General features: G+C 42.3%; 1 protein-coding gene across 1 annotated transcript in view; it reads right to left on the bottom strand.

Moving 5' to 3' along the window:
* LOC127587440 (SH2 domain-containing adapter protein E-like) overlaps positions 1-20,792 on the bottom strand; it is a 42,541-nt gene that overhangs the window by 20,247 nt on the left and 1,502 nt on the right. Inside the window, exons 2-3 of the mRNA XM_052045762.1 lie at positions 15,802-17,332; positions 11,438-11,567 (exon numbers count right to left, since the gene is read on the bottom strand). Of these exons, the coding sequence (XP_051901722.1) occupies positions 11,438-11,567; positions 15,802-16,908 (1,237 nt within the window). The 5' untranslated portion in view covers positions 16,909-17,332. The remainder of the gene's footprint in view (positions 1-11,437; positions 11,568-15,801; positions 17,333-20,792) is intronic.

Genomic DNA, 20,792 nt, shown 5'->3' with positions numbered 1-20,792 from the left:
GAGCTAAACTTCCAAGGATACACATCCTATTGAAAAGACAGGCAGGTGGGCAGATGGGGTGGGGTGGCTCTGTTGGTAAAAAATGAAATCAATTCATTAGAAAGAAGTGACATAGGATCAGAAGACGTAGAATCCTTGTGGGTAAAGTTAAGAAACTGCAAGGATAAAAAGACCATGATGGGAGTTATAGACAGGCCTCCAAATAGTAACCGTGATGTGGGCTACAAATTACAACAGGAGATAGAAAAAGCATGCAAGAAAGGCAATGTTACAGTGGTCATGGGGGACAGGTAGATTGGGAAAAACAGGTTGGCACTGGATCCTAAGAGAAGGAAGTTGTAGAATGCCTACGAGGTGCCTCTTTAGAGCAGCTTGTGGTTGAGCCCATTAAAGAAAAGGCAATTCTGGATTTGGTGCTGTGCAATGAACCAGATTTGATTAAGGAGCTAAGGTAAAGGATCCATTAGGAGGAAGTGGTCATAATATGATAGAATTCACCCTGCAGTTTGAGAGGGAGAAGATAAAATCGGATGTATTCGTATTACAGTTGAGGAGCGAGCTGGCCAAAGTTGATTGGAAGGGATCCTAGCAGGGATGACGGTAGAACAGCAATAGCAGGAGATTCTGGGAGTTATTTGGAAGACACAGGATCATTTCACCCCAAAAAAGAAACATTCCAAAGGGAGGGTGAGTCAACTGTGGCTGACAAGGGAAGTCAAAGACAGCATAAAAGCAAAAAAGAGGGCATACAATATTGCAAAAATTAGTGGGAAGCCAGGGGATTGGGTATTGATTTGAAAACCAACAGAAGGTAACCAAAAAAAGTATTAAGGGCAGAAAAGATGAAATATGAAGATAAGCTAGCCAATAATATAAAAGAGGATACCAAAAGTTTCTTCAGGTATATAAAAAGAGTAAAAGAGAGGTAAGAGTGAACATCGGACTGGTGGTAAATGATACTGGAGAAGTAGTAGTGGGGAACAAAGAAATGGTGGACGAACTGAATAAGTATTTTGTATCAGCCTTCACTGTGGAAGACACCAGCAACATGCCAGAAATTCATAAGAATCAGGGGATACAAGTGAGTGTAGTTGCTATTACTAAAGAGAAGGTTCCTGGGAAGCTGAAAGGGCTGAAGGTGGATAAGTCACCTGGACTGGATGGACTACACCCCAGGATTCTGAAAGAGGTAGCTGAAGAGATTGTGGAGGCATTAGTAGTGATCTTTCAAGAATCACTAGAGTCAGGAATTGTTCCAGAGGATTGGAAAATCGCAAATGTCACTCCACTCTTTAAGAAGGGAGGGGGGCAAAAGACAGGAAATGGTAGACCAGTTAGCCTGACTTCAGTGGTTAGTAAGATTTTAGTGTCCATTATTAAGGATGAGGTCGGGGTGCTCAGAAGCACGTTATAAAATAGGCCAAAGTCAGCATGGTTTCCTTAAGGGGAGATCTTGCCTGACAAATCTGTTGGAATTCTTTGAGGAAGGAACAAGCAGGATAGACAAAGATGGATGTTTACTATGATTTTCAGAAGGCCTTTGACAAGGTGCCGCACATGAGGCCGCTAAACAAGATAGGAGCCCATGGTATTACAGGAAAGGTACTAGATTTGTAGAAGACTAGCTGACTGGCAGAAAGCAAAGAGTGGGAATAAAGGGGGCCTTTTCTGGTTGGCTGCTGGTGACTAGTGGTGTTCCCCAGGGGTCGGTGTTGGGTCCGCTACTTTTCACATTATATGCTAATGATCTGGATGATGGAATTGATGGCTTTGTGGCAAGTTTGTGGATGATACAAAGATCGGTGGAGGGGCAGGTAGTGTTGAAGAGGCAGGGAGTCTGCAGAAGGACTTGGACAGATTGGAAGAATGGGCAAACAAGTGGAAGATGGAATACAACATAGGGAAATATATGGTCATGAACTTCGGTAGAAGGAATAAATGTATAGACTATGTTCTAAATGCGGAAAGAATTCAGAAATCAGAGGTGCAAAGGGACTTGGGAGCCCTAGTACAGGATTCCCTAAAGGTTAACTTGCAGGTTGAGTCAGTAGTAAGGAAGGCAAATGCATTGTTAGTATTCATTTGGAGAGGGCTAGAGTATAAAACCAAGGATGTAATGCTGAGGCTTTATAAGGCGTTGGTCAGACCACATTTGGAGTACTGAGAGCAGCTTTGGGCCCCATACCTAAGGAAGGATGTGTTGGCGTTGGAGGGGGTCCAGAGAAGGTTTACAAGAATGATCCCAGGGATGAAAGGGTTAACATATGAGAAGCGTTTGATGGCTCTGAGCCTGTACTCGCTGGAGTTTAGAAGGATGAGGGGGGATTTCATTGAAACCTACAAAATGTTGAAACCCCGAGATAGAATGGATGTGGAGAGGATGTTTCCAGTAGTGGGAGAGTCTAGGACCAGAGGGCACAGCCTCAGAATAGAAGGACGTCCCTTTAGTAACAGAGATTAGGAGGAATTTCTTTAGGCAGGGTGTGTGAATCTGTGGAATTCATTGCCACAGATGGCTGTGGAGGCCAAGTCATTGGACATATTTAAAGTGGAGGTTGATAGTTTCTTGCTGGGTAAGGGTGTCAAAAGTTATGGGGAGAAGGCAGGAGAATGGGGTTGAGAGGGAAAAATAAACCAGGCATGATCGAATGGCAGAGCAGACTTGATGGGCCAATGGCCTAATTCTGCTCCTATGTCTTATGGTCTTACTAACAAGTTGTGCTTGGGGCTCAGTGAGCAGAATTCTCATTTGAAGTCAGAAAAGGTGTCCAATTCCCACTCCAGAGACATTAATTATGCTGATGCTTCAGTGCAGTACTGAGTAAATGCAGTATTGTCCAGAGGCCGTCTTTCAAACAAGGTGTTAGACTGGAGGTGTTGACTGCCCTTTTAGATGGATGGAAAAGATTTCATGAAGGGTGCATTAGCCACTTTTTAATCGTTTAACAAATTTGGTCATGAGAAGTACTGTGCAAACACAAACCCTGACTTCTCTGGTTTGATACAGGTGCCAGCGCAAACAATTTTTTTTACAGTTCATATGGGGTTAACGTGGTTAAAGGTAAATTTAAGAAGTAATGTTCCATAAATATCAGAGATCAGGAACTCAGCACAAACAACAGGCATAAATTATATTAATAAAGAGAACAAATTCTTTTATTCTGGCCTTCCGTTGCCTGCCCGCTTGCTTCCTGACATTCTATGCAGCTGGAGAATTATTAACCTTTTCCAAGTCTGTCGAGAACACTCTTTGTCCTCACTGAGTTTCACCCCTTCCCCTGCACTCGACTCACTCCATTGGATCTTGATGCGGTTACACAGCACCCAAACTAAGGCCCAACAACTCATTCCTTAATGATCTTCTTCAGACTGGACTCTGAACCACAGATAGCAGTATAGCCCTCACTGTGGTGAATTGAGTCCTCTTCTAGCCTTATCCCTAAGCCCATTTTCCAGACGTAATGCAGTAATGACAGTCGTGAAATATCCCAAGGCACTTTGCATAGACCTATCACATCCATTCATGAATAGTAGTGGACAAATGAACAGCTAAGGGAAGGTTGAAGCTGCAAAAATATTCCGATCTTTAACAATGTGAGGGCCCAGAATGTGACTGGTAACTCATCCAGAAGTTCTAAGGGTATAATTCATCTTGGCTTCCTCCTGATGTCCCCAGCATCATAGAACCTAGTCTTTAACCAATTTTATTAACTCCACATCATGTCAAGAAACAGCAGAGTACAATGGATATAGCAAAGTCTATGGGATCAGAAAACACACGTGCTGTGGTACTGAAGACCTGTGCTCCAGAACCAGTAGAGTCTCTTGCAAAGGTGTTCCAGTTCAGTTAAACACTAGATCTAGCTGACAATGTGGAAAATTGCCCAGGTTCTGTTCCCAAAATGCAGTGTAAATCAGATCCAACTAATTACCACCCAATCCATTGTCAATCATCAGTGATGATAGGTTTCATTGACAGTGCTACCAAGTAGCTACTTTGGGGTCCACCAGGATCACTCAGCTTCAGACCTCATCATAGTCTTGGTTCAAACTTTGGACAGAGCTGAATTCCCATAGGCAAGATGAAACCAAGGCAGCAGTTAACAGTGTGGCATCAAGGAGCTTTGGTAAATCTGGTCACATAATGCTCATTTCCATTTACAACTCCTCAGCAAATGAAACAGCCCATAAGAACACAAGAAATAACCCGACCTAGGCAACATTCAGGCTTGAGTTGGTAAGTGGCAACTAACATTTATGCCACAAAAGTGCTAGGACAATGACCATCTTGAACAAGAGAAAATCTAATCACTCACCCTTGATAATGCAGTGGGGTGAACTTTTCCAAAACACCCACCATCAACATTCCAGTGGTCACCTTTAACTAGGAAATCATTTGGACCAGCCACATAAATATTGTGGCTCAAGAGGCTGGTGATTCTGTGGTGACTTACTAACTCCATCCTGCCATCTGCAAGTCAGGTTAAGTGTGAGATAGAATAATCTTTGCTTGCCTAGATGAGTTCACCTCCAATAATTCTCAGGAAGCTTGACACCAGCTTGATTGGTACCCCATCCAACAGCCAAAATATTTATTCCCTACACCACCGGTGCACAGTGGCTGCAGTGTAAACCATCTATAAAATGTATTGCAGTTACTTACCCAGACTACTCTGATACCACCTCCTAAACCCATGATCTCAACCACCAAGGGAGATAACAACCACAGGCACACAGCAATCCCACCACCAAGTTACATGTCATCTTGACTTGGAAATCTCATATCTCCTGATGACATAGACCGCCACTCAACCAGTCTATCTCATTCCTCCATTTATTTCCCTGTAACCTATTTTCTTCCCATATGTCAATTAACAGCTCCCACCCCGATTCTTTTGCTACCCACCTACACCAAGGACAATATAGACTTGCCAATGCATTTAAATCCTGGAACTCCTCCAACATCACATTCACCGGATGGACTGCAGCAGGCAGTTCACCATCACATTCCCAAAGGCAATAAGAAAAGGGCAATAAATGTTAGTATTAACAACAATGCCCCAATCCTGAAAAATGAATAAATAAAAGATACTTTATCAGGCAAGATTTGATACAAGCCACACAAGGACATTGGGACAGTTGAGCTACAACAAGACCAAAAAAGGCTTTACACAATGTAGATAGAAGAACTTTACAGAAGGAATTCCAGAACTTTATGTTTATTAGGAATGTGTAAAAGGCTAGAGATTGAGCATATATTTTTCCCAGAGGGCTAGAGGAGGTTGCAGAGATAGGGAGGGGCGAAGGATGAGAAGAATTATCAAATTGAGATACACATAGATCCTAAACAAATCTATTGAACATAGAACAGCACAGCACAGGAACAGGCCCTTTGGCCCACAATGTTATGCCTAACTAATTTAACACCTAACTAAACTAATCCCTTCAGCCTGCACTTTGTCCACATCCCTCCATTCTCTGCATATTCATGTGCCTATCTAAGAGCCTCTTAAATGCCTCTATTTTATCTGCCTCCACCACCACCCCTGGCAGCCCGTTCCAGACACCCACCACTCTCTGTGTAAAAAAAACTTGCCCTGCACATCTCCTCTGAATTTACCCCCCTCACCTTAAATGCATGCACTCTAATATAAGACATCTTGACCCTGGGAAAAAGATACCGGCTGTCTACTCTATTAACGCCTCTCATAATCTTAGAAACTTCTGTCAGGTCTCCCCTCAGCCGCTATTGGATTCCTTTGAGAATATAATTAGTAGAATCAATAAGGATGAACCAATGGATGTGGGGGCTTTGAATAAGGTCTCACACAGGAGGTTGGTCAACAAGGCTAGAGTAAATAAACTTACATGGATTGAGAATTTGTGGTGCTTGGGTTTCAGCTATTCACAATATATCAACGGTTTGGCTGAGGGAACCAAATTTTTCTTTTCCAGGTTTGCTGATGGTACAAAATTGTGGAATTGTGAGGAGAAAGGAAGGAGTAAAAAGGCATGAACGGGGTTATAGGCAGGCTAAATGTGTGGGCAAAAACGTGACAGGTAAAACATAACATGGAAAGATACCAGGTCACCCACATTGGTGCACAAAACAGAATATTTTTTAAAATGGTAGGAAATATTGATGTACATAAGTAATTGGTAACTAACATGCAGGCATAACAAGCAACTGGAAAGGCAAATGGGGGCTTTAAAGTAGGAGTAAAGACGTCTTACTTCAACTATATCGACCTCAGTGAGATCATATCTGGATTGTGTATGGTTTTGGTTTCCTTACCCAAAAAGGATATACTTGCCATACATGGAATCAATGAACATTCACTAAGCTGCTTCTTGGGAGGGGAGGCTTGCTGTATGAGGGGAGAGCAAGTTGACAAGGCCTGTATTCCCTGGAAGAATGAGAGGTGATCCCATTGAAAATCACTAAATTCTTATAGGGCTGGACAGGGTGGATGCAGGGAGAATGTCTCACCTGGCCTGGGAATCTAGATCCAATAATCACAGTCTCAGAAAGGACAAGCCATTGCATACTAAGATGAAATTTCCTCACCCAATCCTTGGAATTCTCCACTCCAGAGGGCTGTAGAGGCTCAGCCTTGGAGTTCATTCACCAGATTTGGTATTGGTATTGGTTTATTATTGTCACTTGTACCGAGGTCCAGGTAAAAGCTTGTCTTACAAACTGATCGTACAGGTCAATTCATTACACAGTGCAGTTACATTGAGTCAGTACAGAGTGCATTGACATAGTACAGGTAAAAACAATAACAGTACAGAGTAAAGTGTCACAGCTACAGAGAAAGTGCAGTGCAATAAGGTGCGAGGTCACAACAAGGTAGATCATGAGGTCAGAGTCCATCTCATCGTATAAGGGAACTGTTCAATAGTCATCACAGTGGGGTAGAAGCTGTCCTTAAGTCTGGTGGTATGTGCCTTCAGGCTCCTGTATCTTCTACCAGATTGAAGAGGAGAGAAGAGAGAATGTCCCGGGTGGGTAGGGTCTTTGATTATGCTGGCTGCTTCACCAAGACAGCGAGAGGTAATGGTAAAGACAAATTTCTGGATATTAATGGAATCAAGGGATATAGGGATTGTGTCAGAACGCAGAGCTGAGATAGACCAGTAATGATCTTGAATAGTGGAGCAAGCTAAAAGGATTAGACTGCCTTCTCCTGCACCTAAATCTTATGTATGAACCAAGAGCCACAACTAAAATTCCTTCTCTAACCTGAAGTGATAAACCCATCAGCCACATCTTAATCCTGCCCTGTGTTCAAACAGCTAAAGTGGCCCAAAGCACCAGTTCTAGGAACCACATGTGCCTGTTGAGGTCTAGGCAGATGGTAAGTGCAGTTTCTTGGGATTTGGACAAATATTTGTAGAGTATAGAACAATATAGGGAAACAGCTGGGAAATGGTATAAGAGGAGAGAGCTTAAGTTAAAATGGCAAGATCAGATTCAATCAGAGAAATGGGAGATGGGAGGCAGCTGTAACTGTAAACATAAAGGATGAAAAGAATCCACAGTTTTACTGACTGACTACATCTTTCAGAACGTTACAAGCCTCTTTGCATGCAGTGGGTTCTATTGTTGTTAGTTGTCCGCAGGATGTCATTAACAGACATTAGACTTAAAAGATGTATTTAACACAAGCCCACTTTGGCAGCACAGTAACACGCTCTGTGTTACATGTCTGTCGCTCTTGTCATGATTAAGCATCATCCCTGAGAAAGACGGTACTCTACAGTACAACTCCAGGGTTCTTAAACAGTCCATAACCAATAAAGCTGCCAAGAGGGTTAAGAACATTACAGACATGTGCATTAAAATGAATCTTAAAACACAGAACATGTTGAGTATGGATGTAGTTTTTCTATTTTCTGCACTGCATCGGTAATTAACTTTAAAATGTACTTAACTGACCGTAAAGCAATTTGGGCTGCCCTAGTATCACGAAAAGTTCTGTAGAAGTACAAGTGTTTCTTTTCAATGATACTAAATTGTGAGGATTATAGAACCAGCAACGGATTAAAATAGCTTTGCTGTTCAATGAATGTGTGCGGATGAGGTTATTTGGTAAAGCAAATCTACCATTAGCACCAAAAGCTGGAGATTGATTTACTCCAAGGGGTGGCTGAAGGATGGCTGTTAATTTACAGTATTGTACCATTTCCCATGGAAAGAGTTCAAAGTGCTTCACATGTCATTAATTACATTACTTCGTAGCGTTCCGTCAGTTAAAGGGGAAAGGGTGGGAAAGTGGGACTAATTGGACAGCTGGCAAGTGCACAGTGCAGCAAATGGCCTCTGTTTGTGTTGTAAGGTGATATAATTCTTCAGGCCATACAAGTTTTTTTTCCACACATTGCCTAATTCCAGAGATAATGAGATGAATGATTGGCTAATTTATTTTTTAGGTGAGGCACATATATTGGTCTGGACACCGGGAAAGATCCCTGATCCCAAAATAATACAATGGTATCCTTAATATCCAACTGAGTACTGGGATAGGAAGAAGCAACCTTTGTTTTATGTTTCATCTAAAATGTCAATATTTATAAAATATATACAACAACTAAAAATAACAAACATTCTGTTCTTACCCAGCATATTTAGCAACATGAACAGAAGATAAATAGGAGTAGGCTATTCGAACTCTGGAGTCAGCTCCACCACTATGTCTGATCCTCTACCTCGTCCACATTTCTGTCAAATATCCCATTCCCATTGTTTTCCTCAGTGTATTAAAATCTTTTGATTTTTGATACATTCAACAACTGACTATCCACAGCTTTTTGGGGTAAAGATAAGGAATTTCTCATCTCAAGTCTGAAATGATCCAACATCTCATCTTGAGACCCTGCCCCCTAGTTGCAGACTCACTAACCAGGAGATGCAACTACTGAGCATTCATATTACCAATGCCTTTCACAATACTTTGACTTTCAAAGATATTCTCTCATTCTTCCAAACCAGGAGTGTACTACTAAATCATCAGACAACCCTCTCATCTCAGGAACCAACCTTGCAAACCTGTAAGGCGAGTGTGTCTGTAGTCATAGTGGAACGCCAGCCTAGCTCAGGACTGGAGGGGGACTTACACCTGCACCTTCTGACCCGAGAGGTTTGACGGCTCAAAGCACTTGCTGGGAAAAAAAATCAAGTTTTTTCTAAAAAGGATACAAATTTACATTAAATATGATTATCCACAAAGCAGTTTGTCTCCATTCATAGTTTGAAAAAAAGATGAGATGTAATTATACAAGAACCCCTTTTTATTTTCTTAGAAACATGGATACACAAGTGAAGGGCCTTCCTTTTCAAGCAATTTTACTGTGAATGGTGGGGTGGAGAGGGAGGTGGATTTTGGGTGGTGTGAAAAGTTTAGAGGTACAATTAACAGTTGACATTAGCTGTGCTGTATATCAACATTTCTCAAGCATCTGACTCACTAGAGTTAGGTTCAGAGATCACAACCCCAAAGGTCATCACTAACTTGGTCACTTCCACCTCCCCCGGCGTCCCTTATCTCTCCCTCACATGAGAGCAGGAAGAAAGCTCACCGCCTTCCGCCAGCAAGGCGTCACTTTCTGAAAACCACTCCTGACCCGGTCACAGGAACTGGGCTGCAAGGAAGGGACCGCTCTAAAGCTTGTACCAACGCCAGCTTTCTGTGTTATGTCTCATCAGCACAGTCTCCCTTGGTTGGTGAGATTATACTGCAAATTACACCCTACACATACCATGGGCTCTGTGCCAGGCTATGGATGCAGCCACCAAGCCACATGGGTGCTTTAAAGAGAACTGTATTCCTAAGAAATGAGAGGGTCATGGTTTGGATTATAGGGTGTCAGCATCAAAAGCTTAGGAGGAGATGAGACTAATCAGAAAATATTGATTAGGTATCATTTGAAGGCTGCAGGTTAATGTGTTAAGATCCTGGGAAAAAATAACAGAATCTTTGTCTCGCTTCACTATGCTGAATTTTGGGGTACAGTTCCACAGGTGCCCACTGGCCATTTAATATAACCTTTCGTGTGAAACATACTAACGAGCATTTGCAGGCTTCTGTCCTCACCTGTCACCCACATTTGCACTTTATAGCAAAGACTACCCTTCCTCATCCCTGATTCAGTGCACTGAGCAAATACAGTGCCAAGTACTGAGATCAGGAGATCAGAGAGAAAACCTGCTGCCTTCCTAGTTCATGTGGTTCAATCCTTGATGGGTACATTTCACAGCAACACAGTGAGACTTGATTTCAGTACACCAAAGGCGCAGGCAAGCCACAAGTGCAAAACTGGAAATTTTTTTTGGTTCAATGAGGGAATGTACATCAATGGCCAAGTTGAAGTTTACTGTCCATCCCAGAGGGAGAGAGCGAGACAGCAAGAGTTTCTCTCTGCAGATAATGCTTGACCCACTGCATATTTTAAAAATTTTCTGCTTTTAGTTTGAATTTCTATGATCTGTAACCAATTCCAAATACGTTAACTGTATTAAATTGAATTTAATTACAGCATATCAGGTTTAAATTCTCCAGCCGCCATGACGGAATATGAACTCATTTTTCCAGATCAATACCACAGGCCTCTGGATATTAACCCAGTAACACAAGTAGCCCATTCAGGGATCAGGATTGATGAGATAACTCGCATTGGAGTAATAAAACACGGCTCAATTGAGTTGAGCACTGTAAGATTAATCTTCCCGCTCTGAAACATTCGCAGTCAGAAGACCAAGAAGAAACACATTCTACCAGGTGTATCTTCCAGCAGCACAACAATGAGTACACTAGTGATGGTGTAAGGAAAAATGGCATAGAGTTCCCCAGGAACTCAGTGGGAATTACAACAAACCACACAAGCTGGAATGATCCCAGTTGGATTCCAGGTCTGCAATGAGTCAGCAGATCACATTATTTGAACTGTAAACTGGAGTGAATGAGGCATTTAGCAAGTCAGACAGTGCTCCTATGCCTTATCACTATTCAGTATCCCTGGTTGGAAAGGTGAAGTGCACAGTCAATCACATAATGGTAGGTTTAGACTTGGCTGCAAAGCACTGATAACATTGACTGTAGAACTGCCTGGACACAGAATAGGTGCTTCTTTGAGTTACCAGAACCCTACTGTAATGATATACCATTGATTCGTTGCTGGAGCCTGAAGCTTGCCACAAAAGGGAGTGAGGATCTTATGGCAAGGAGGTGGTTACATTGTGATTCAAAGAAATCATTTACATGTATATTAGTACCAGAGTCATGTGGAATCTCATTGTATTTGAATTCATGAACTTGCAATGTGGCCTTGGAATGAAAAATACCCAGTAATTAATATAGAACTTGACTAATTAAGTAATCGAGACCTTGGCCTTAGCGCAGCTGAGCTAAGCGGTCCTACATCTCAGACACTTTACCTGTAATCATTTGCTGTGCGTCGTATGGCTCCATGTAGCCGTCGTTTTCCCCCACCCGCTCTGCCTCATTCTGTCCTGTCTCTCGTTTCTTGGCATCATAAGGATCTGCATAATCCTCCACAATGATGATCTGCAAGGGGAAGAGTTGAGTCAGATGATTAGAGTGAAGGAACCTGCCCGCATCAACATGCTTGTTTTCTTGTGGAAAGTGACAGGTCTTCCCTCAGTTTTCCCTCTCCGGCACAGCATGGTAGAGTAGCGGTTAGCGTGATGCTATTACAGCACCAGTAATAGGGGTTCGATTCCCGTCGCTGTCTGTAAGGAGTTTGTACGTTCTCCTGTGTCTGTGTGGGTTTCCTCCAGGTGCTCCAGTTTCCTCCCACATTCCAAAGATGTACAAGGAGGTTAATTTGGGTTTAAAAAAAAGGGTGGCGTGGACTTGTTGGGCTGGAAGGGCCTGTTACCACGCTGTAAAAATAAAATAAAATTTAAAAATTTAAAATTTAATCCATTCTTGCTGGGCTTTGCATTCACTCCATGCTTCTTTTCAGACAAAATGTTCAACCCAAGGCCTTGTCTGCCAAATTAGGTACATACTAGAGGCCCATGACACTATTTCAAAGTGCAGCGGGTTCTCCCTGTTATCTCAGCTAATATTTACCCCTCAACCAATTACGCAACAAACAAATTATTGGGGCATTATTGCACTGCTGTTTGTGGATCCTAACATTGGCCTTCTCATTTTCTACACTAATTAAGTACTTTCAAAGTATAGCCAACAATAGTGACCATATTTTGAAAGTACTTAACTAGACAGAGTACCAATGAAATGCATGCCTTTCTTTTCTACTGTCTTCTTATGCTTAAGTGCATAAAACAAGAGATGACAGGCATTCCATTCACTCTTTTCTTTTAAGCTGGGAAACATGCAAAATGCACCTGCATATAGGAACTAGTCTCATCCATGAACAAAACTCATTTCATACATTGTTGCAAATTCAGAGTCATACAGCATGGAAGCAGGCCCTTCCACCCAACTGGTCCATTCCGACCAAGCTGCCCCATTCAAGCTAGTCTCATTTGCCAGTATTTGGCCCATGACCTTCTAAATCTTTCCAATCCGTGTACTTGTCCAACTGTCTTTTAAAAGTTGTTATTGTACCTGGCTCAACCACTTCCACTGGCAGCTCATTGCACATGCATATCACCCTTTGTGTAAAAAAGTTGTCCCTCATGTTCCTCTTCAATCTTTCTCCTCTCACCTTAAACCCATGCCCTCTAGTTCTTGATACCCCATCTCTGGGGAAAAAGACTGAGTGCATTCACCCTATCTATGCCTCTCATGATTTTATACACCTCCATAAAAACACCTCTCAGTCTCTTACACTCTAAGGAATAAATTCCTAGCCTGTCCAACCTCTACCCATAACTCAGGCCCTCAAATCCTGGCAGCATCCTTGTAAATCTTTTCTGCACTCTTTCCAGTTTAATGACAGCTTTCCTATAGCAGGGAAACCAAAACTGAACACGGAGTTCAGCATCCTGTACAGCTGCACCATGACCTCCCAACTTTTATACTCAATGCCCTTATGAAGGCCAGCATAGCAAAAGTCTTCTTCACCAACTTGTCTACCTGTGACTCCACTTTCAGTGAACCATGTCCTTGTACTCCAAGGTACCTCTGTTCCACAACACTCCCTAGGGCCCTGCCGTTCAGTGAAAGTACCACCTGGATTTGACTTTCCAAAATGCAACACCTCGCAATTATCCAAATTAAATTCCATTTGCCATTCCTCGGCCCACTTACGCAGCTGATCAAGATCTCCCTGTAATTTTTGATAACATTGTTCATTGTCCACTATCCCATCTACTTTATTGTCATCTGCAAACCTAGTAACCATGCCCTGTACATTCTCATCCAAATTATTGATATAGATGACAAACAACAATGGGCCCAGCATTGACCCGAGGCATACCACCAGTTACGGACCTCCAGTCCCAGAAACAACCTTCTACCATCAAGCCAACTGTGTATCCAATTAGCCAGCTCTTCCTGGATTCAAATTCTAACAGTGTATCCCTAATCCTACAGAATATTTGAAAAAATAACACAGGGTATTGGTAGCAAAGAGCTGTCATAATCTCTTCACATTTCTACTTGATGCAAAATATAACGAAACAAAAACAGCACCGGGTGCATGGGTGCAGCAGTTCCTTTGCCTCGAGTTCAATCCTGACCTTGGTTGCTACCAGTGTGGAGTTTACATTCTCTCCCTGTGCTGTATGATTTTCCTCTGGGTGACCTGTTTGCTTCCCACGTCCCAAAGATGTGCTGGCTGATTATAGGTGGACGGCAGGAAAATCAGGAAGATGGGGGAGCTTATGGGTACATGATAGAGATCGCTGGGAAATATGGAACAATGGGAACACTGAATGGTCTCCTTTTACATTATGAGAAAATATGAAAACAAATCTTTGTGCTACATCTCTACATGGTTTCATGTTCCGGCTGAAGAGTACTTTCTTTTACCATCTCATTCAAACCTAAACATGTGCGAAGGATGAACTCATGAGACAAAGGAAAAAAGAAAAACACCAAGGATACTAGAAACATGTTTAAGGATCCAGGTCGTGTCAGCCACTGTGGAGAGCAACCTAGTAAAACTGCAGAAGTAGAATAAAATGAGGAACCATTCTTGTGAGTGGACCTAAGTTTAAGTGAATTAAAAGGAATACGATTCTCTTACAATATTATTGTAGATTTATTACATCAGGAACACATTGCTATCCTCCCTTATACAGTCAGAGCCTTTCTTTTCAGGATTCCCAAAATGCCCAGATCTGCAATGGCATGACATAACCCTAATCCTGTCTGTTCTCATACTCCTCTCAGAAACAACAATTTGTATTTATTTAGTGTACTTAACTGAAACATGCCAAGGCACCTTCAGAGGATTTTACTTGCAAGGCCATGGTATACCAGCCCAGAATGCTAATATCAGATTCATACTCATGCACTCCTGAGGTCATTCCAAAGTGTAGAACCTAGGAAGTTGAAGACAATTGCCAATGACATGGAAGAGCTTAGAGAATCCTACAGGGGTGTAGGACTGAGACAAGTTGCAGAGTAAGGCTCACTTGACGTTCATCAGGAGTGAGCTGCAGTCTGGAGGTTCAAACTTATTGAATGGGACCTAATAATAAACAGAACGAACTCCAGTAAATGGATTTTGCTCTGATTATAAAAATCAGATTGACATCAGAAGGAATTCCTTTATTCTATCAGCTATGGAGTTTTGAATTTCTCTATCCCAGACAGCAGTCAGTTTTTCTGTATATTGAAGGCAAAATTGACAAGCTTTTCTAATTCAGTCATATCAATGGAAATAGGGATTGGGTGGGAAAGTGAAGGTGAGCCACAATCTTACTCAATGGTGAAGCAGGGCTCAACAGCTGCGTGGTCCTCTAGCTCTTACATCTAATGTTATGTTTCTTGGATGACGCACATTCCTATCACTCTCTTGCACCTCATTCAACCTTACACACAAGCAAAGGCAAGGAGTTGGCAGACTATTCAATTGTGGAGGGCAATTCATCCTCGCCAGAACCTTTCTAGACACGGTGTCAACATAAGGCACTGCCCAGCAGGAGTTTGTGATTGGGAGTTTGGTCACTGGCTTGGTTTACCTTTACACACCACCATGGGCTCTAAAGCTAGATATAAAAGTGTACTAACTGACAGGGATTCTGGACTCGATCTGGCTTTGCAGCATACTAAACAATCCGCCTGGTTAGCAAGCTATTGGTGGAATGAAGACAATAAGACTTTAAGAATTTTCCCAAATAAAATATTTGATATAACTCTGAAATTCAGAAAATTGTAAGATCAAGTCACGCACTGGAGCCTTGGGCACAAAATCCAAGATGTCACTTTAATGCAGCACAGAGGATCCTTTGTACTTTTGACATTAAACCATGTCTCTCATACTGTCAGCTGGACATATACGATCCCAGAGCTACCTTGACTAAAAACACGGGAGTTTTCCTATCATATTGGACAATATTTATCCCTCAACCAACCTAACTAGGGAAAAACAGAGGTTATCACACTGCTATATGCAAATTAGCTACTGCATTCCCAACATTACAAGAGCAACTGCACTTCAAAAACAAAGTGCATTGTGATCTTCTGTGGTCAGAAATGCACTTCACAAATGCAAGTCTGCCTTACTAATTGCTCCCAATTAAACAGGTGCTGTCTACTGGATGCTTAGGATGGACAATGAGAAAACTGCTGCTACGTAATTCATCACTGCACTTAAAGTACTTTCTTAGGACGTGCTAAACCACTTCGTTATGCTTACCGTGTCCTGTTTGGCTTTCCCACTTTCTTCTTCCTTTTTCACACTCTGAATCCTGTTCAGAAGATTTTTCCCATTTTTCTCTTGGTTTTCCACTTTGATCAGTCTGTGTTTGGATGAAATATAGTTTGATCCTGAGAGCTTCCCAGGGTTTTGTGCTGATTTTCCGGGTTTTGTCCCTGTTATTTTTCCAAGATTCAGTCCTGTTTTCCCTAGGCTTTGTCCTGTTTTCCCAGATTTCAATCCATTTTTCCCAGGGTTGGTCCCTGTTATTTTTCCAAGATTCAATCCAGTTTTCCCAGGATTTTGGCCAGTTGTTTTGCTTGGTTTCAGGTCAGTTTTTCCAGTTTTCAAATCAGGGGTCTTTGCAGTTTTTGTTTCTGGCTTTCCTGTTTTTAAATCTGCCTTCTTTAACTTCAGGTCAGGTTTCCCACTTTTTATATCAGTTTTCCCCACTTTTACATCGGCCTTTCCAGTTTTTGAGTCTGGTTTCCCAGTTATTGGATCAGTTTTCAATTCGGTTTTGGCTGGGCTCTTCCCTGTAATTTTCCCTGGATTTAAACTGAGCTTCCCAGAAAAACTTTGTCCTGGTTTGCTGGCATTTTGTCCCCGTTTTAACGATGGATTTTTGACCGGCTTTCCAGCTTCATCACCACTCCCAGTATCCACAAGGGAATTTTTGATGTTTTTTCCAGGGATACCATTCCCATTCTCCCCAGAACCTTTGATTGGTTTCCCATTATCCTTCTTTATAGTTAATCCATTTTTAATCAGTCCTGTGGGATTTTTTCCCTGAGCAGGGCCTTTATTTGCTTCAGTTTTCCCTCGTAAAAGAGTGGTGCCAACAGTCTTTCCTTGAAGGCTGGTAGATTTTCCTTGTATGCCAGCACTTACCGCTTTTCCGAGTTTCCCCAGCCCCGACTCTCCATGCCCTCTCTCTGCAGCTCCTTTTATCTCTCTGCCAACTCCCCGCGGGGTCACCTCGCTCTGGGTGGCACGCCGATTCCTGTTTGTTCCCTCAGAGTCTGCCCCACTCCGGGTTACCCCAGTGCCCTCTGGCTTCGGTCGGGTCTTTAAGCTCAGCTGGAAGTCCTTGAACCACTTTGCCATGGTAAACAATCACCCGACTTGCACTACCACAGGCTTGTGTTCCAATGCAAGGGAACTGACACAGTACAGTGATACTAGTCTCCAACCACAGGCTATAAATCACAAGGCAAATCCAGAGACCAGAACCGATATTTGACTTCATAAAATGTTAACTGTTCAGTCAAAAAATTAATCTGTATGAACACCCAGGCTGTTGAGAAGTCAGCAGTCTTTCAATCCAGCAGTTACATTTTCCTTTACTTTGTGAATCCAGACAGAAAGCAGCCCTCCCTCCGTAGACCACTGCCTGTTGAAGATGTGGGCTATTCCACACAGCCTGCTCCTCTCGTTAGCCTTCAAACTCCACCTTCCTGCCATTGTGAGCTTGTGTGATGAAAAGTACAGCAACTTCCACTTCTACAGACACCTGATAATTCAACAGAAGCTGAAACAAATACACACATTTTCCATCTACAGCCATTGTACTCATTCCTGTTTAACAGAAACACAATCAGTCCCAGTAGGAGCATTCAAGGCACGAGTGAACTGACCGTTATTTTCTGCAGCCACCTCCCTTAATTAACTCTAAGTGCAGTTGATCACATTGTGCTGTGGAGACAGTGCTCCTCTGATTTTCCGATCTCTGCATTATCGTAATACAATAAACCCTGACTGACACCCACAACCCTACTTCCCCTGAAATTACCATCAACAAACAACTTCTTAATCAGGTGATGAGTGAATGCAAGGGGGTCACTTTTCTGGTGACTGCTGTACTAACGGGGTCAGCCAAACTATGCACAGCAAACTCCTAAAAGCACTGCATTAGCCACCAAAGCATCTTATGATGCTGACTGTTGACAACTGTTTGTTCCAGGACATTAGAAAATAATTCCCCTATTATTCTTCAAAGTGCTTTGGATCCTTCACACCCACCTGAGAGATTATAGCCAAACAATATAATGACTTCATTGATCTACCTTAATCATACCTCACTGGATACCAGTGTCCAACAAGAACCTTATGAAAATGCAAAATATTTCAGATGCTAAAATCTGAAATAAAACAGAAAAATCTGGAAATACTCAGGAAAGGTTTAACATCGTGGAGCAGCTGCTCTGTGTTTGCGATGGCCATCTTGACCTCCCAACTGTATGTCATTTTAACTCTCCTTCCCATTCCCACACTGACCTGTCTGTTCTTGGCCTCAGTTGCTATGGTGAGCCCATGTGTAAGTTTGAAGAATAGCACCTCATATTCCGCTTGGGTGCAAACATGGAAGTTTCCAATTTCAGATATCCGACTCCCTCCCAGTGTTCTCCTTCCACACATACACTCACTCAACCACCTTGGTTTCTTCACCCTTCGTTCACCTTTACCATCCCCTCCCTCCTGGTTCCATATGCCCATCTTCTCCCCACCCCCACTCTCATCTGGTTCCACCCATCCATCACCTACCAGCCTGTCTCACCCTTCCCTTGCATTGCCACGTACTGACAATCTCTGCTCTTCCCTCTCAGTCCTGATGTATGGTCTCAACCCGAATCGTCGACATACACTTTTTGCCTCCACAGATGCTGCTTGACCTGATGAATTCTTCCAGTGTTCCGTTCTTTTGTAACATTACAAGGGTGATGACTTCTCGTCACAACTCTTATCAACCTCTGTTGGTGAAACTTCCAATTGAGTCCCAGCCTCAACCAATTTTCCCGTGAAGGAAGAGGTCTAGATTTCCATGAAACTCATGGGTTTTACCTCTGCTCAAGGGAAACAGTTTGTTCAAATATTAGAAATGATTTTAAAAAATGATAATTGATATCAGTAAAGACAACCGTAAACATTAACTTCTACAGGAATGAGGAACTCCAGTTGCTTAGAGTGGAGAAGCCAGGATCGTACACCTTGGAGCAAAATCATCCAGGAACAGCTGGTTAGACAAGGGCAGGAAATGAAAGTGTCAGCACCAAAGATATCTCAAATTAAAACAGAGCATCTGACTCTTTGACAGTGAGGTGGAGCAGTTATACTTTCTCATCATCTGCCTCAATGCATCTTTTCTGCAAAAGCAGAATACTACGGCAGCCACATTCTTAAAAATCAGAAGATGCAGGAAATACTTGACAGAAGCAGTACCATCTGTGGAGAAAGGAAAGGATGTCTTTATTAGTCACATGTACATTGAAACACACAGTGAAATGCACCTTTTGTTTAGAATGTTCTGGGGGCAGCTTGCAAGTGTCTCCACGCTTCTGGCACCAACAGAGCATACCCACAACTTCCTAACCCATACACCTTTGGAATGTGGGAGGAAACCCGAGCACCCGGAGGAAACCCATGCTGTCACGGGAAGAACGTACAAACTCCTTACAGACAGTGGCCGGAATTGAACCTGGGTCACTGGCGCTGTAATAGTGTTACGCTAACCGCTACACTACCATGCCTGATACAGAGTTTATGAACATGAGATTTAAAGAAATAACTGATACAGTTCAACAAATAAATTTCAATAACACCATTAACATAATAAAGTGCGTCAAGTTTCACTTAAGCATCATAAACTTGCATCAAGACACTTAGGAGGCTAACGGGACAGGGTATTAAAGATTAGTCAGAGAGCTTTTAAGGAATGTCTTAAAAGAGAGGGAAGTGGAGAGATTAAGAATAGGAGCTCCAGAGATTAGAAATAAGGCAGCTGAAGGCATTGTATAGTGGAAAGCAGAGGATTGGAAAATGACAAATGTAATGTCACTATGCAAGAAAGGAGGTAGGCAGAGAGCAGTAAACTATAGGTAATTTAGCCTGACATCCGTCATTGGGAAAAAGCTGGAATATTAACAAGTTCCTTTGAAGATTAAACAAACACGGTAGATAAAGGTGAACCAATAGATGTGGTATATTTGAATTTGCAGCTGATATTAAGTAAGATGCCACACAAAAGATTACTGGATAAGAGTGCATAGTGTTGTGGGTAACTAACAGAAAACAGAGCCAGGATAAATAGATCATTTTTAGATTAGTAATCACTAACTAGTGGCATGACACAGGGATCGGTGCTGAGACAGTACACAGTAGTGTAGGGGGCAGCACGGTAGTGTAGTGGTTAGCGTATTGCTATTACAGCGCCAGTGACCTGGGTTCAATTCCTGTTGCTGTCTGTAAGGAGTTTGTACGTTCTCCCCGTGTCTGCGTGGGTTTCCTCGGTATGCTCCGGTTTCCTCCCACATTCCAAAGACATACAGGTTAGGAGTTGTGGGCATGCTATGTTGGTGCCAGAAGAGTGGCAACATTTGCGGGCTGCCCCCAGCACATTCTCAGTAACGCAAAAAGACGCATTTCACTGTGTGTGTTTCAATGTACACGTGACTAATAAATATCTTATCTATAACAGTTCATATTAAAGGCATGGATGAAAGGACTGAGCATATTGTGGTCAAATCAAATTACAATACAAAAATAGCTGGATTAACAAGTTGCAAAGACATAAGAGCCTGCAAAAAGTTTATAAATACATCGAGTGGGACAGAAGTTGTCCGAGGGAATAAAATGTGGAAAAATGTGAGGTTATCCACTTTATAAGGAATATTATTTAAATGTACTGAAATATAAAATGTTTCCATGCAAAGGGATCTGAGGGCATGAAACACGAAATATTAGAACAGAGGTTTGACATGGAAAGGTTAATGGAAAGCTGGCTTTTCTTGCACGAGTGTTGAGTAGCAAAGTTACAAGGCCCTGGTGAGACTGTAGCTGGAGCACCATGTACAGTTTTAGTCTCTTGTATTTAAGGAAAGACTTGCGAAAGTTCATTGTGATGATTCTATGGATGAAGGGATTGTAGAAATATTGCGCTGGTTGTGCCTCTTCTCATTTGGGTACAGAAGAGGGCTGATCATATTGAATCAGAA

The sequence above is a fragment of the Pristis pectinata genome, chromosome 40 (assembly GCF_009764475.1).
Source record: "Pristis pectinata isolate sPriPec2 chromosome 40, sPriPec2.1.pri, whole genome shotgun sequence".
NCBI classification, from domain to species: Eukaryota; Metazoa; Chordata; class Chondrichthyes; order Rhinopristiformes; family Pristidae; genus Pristis; species Pristis pectinata.
Note: the sequence above shows the minus strand (reverse complement) of the source record. Positions and strands in the feature narration are given on the sequence as shown.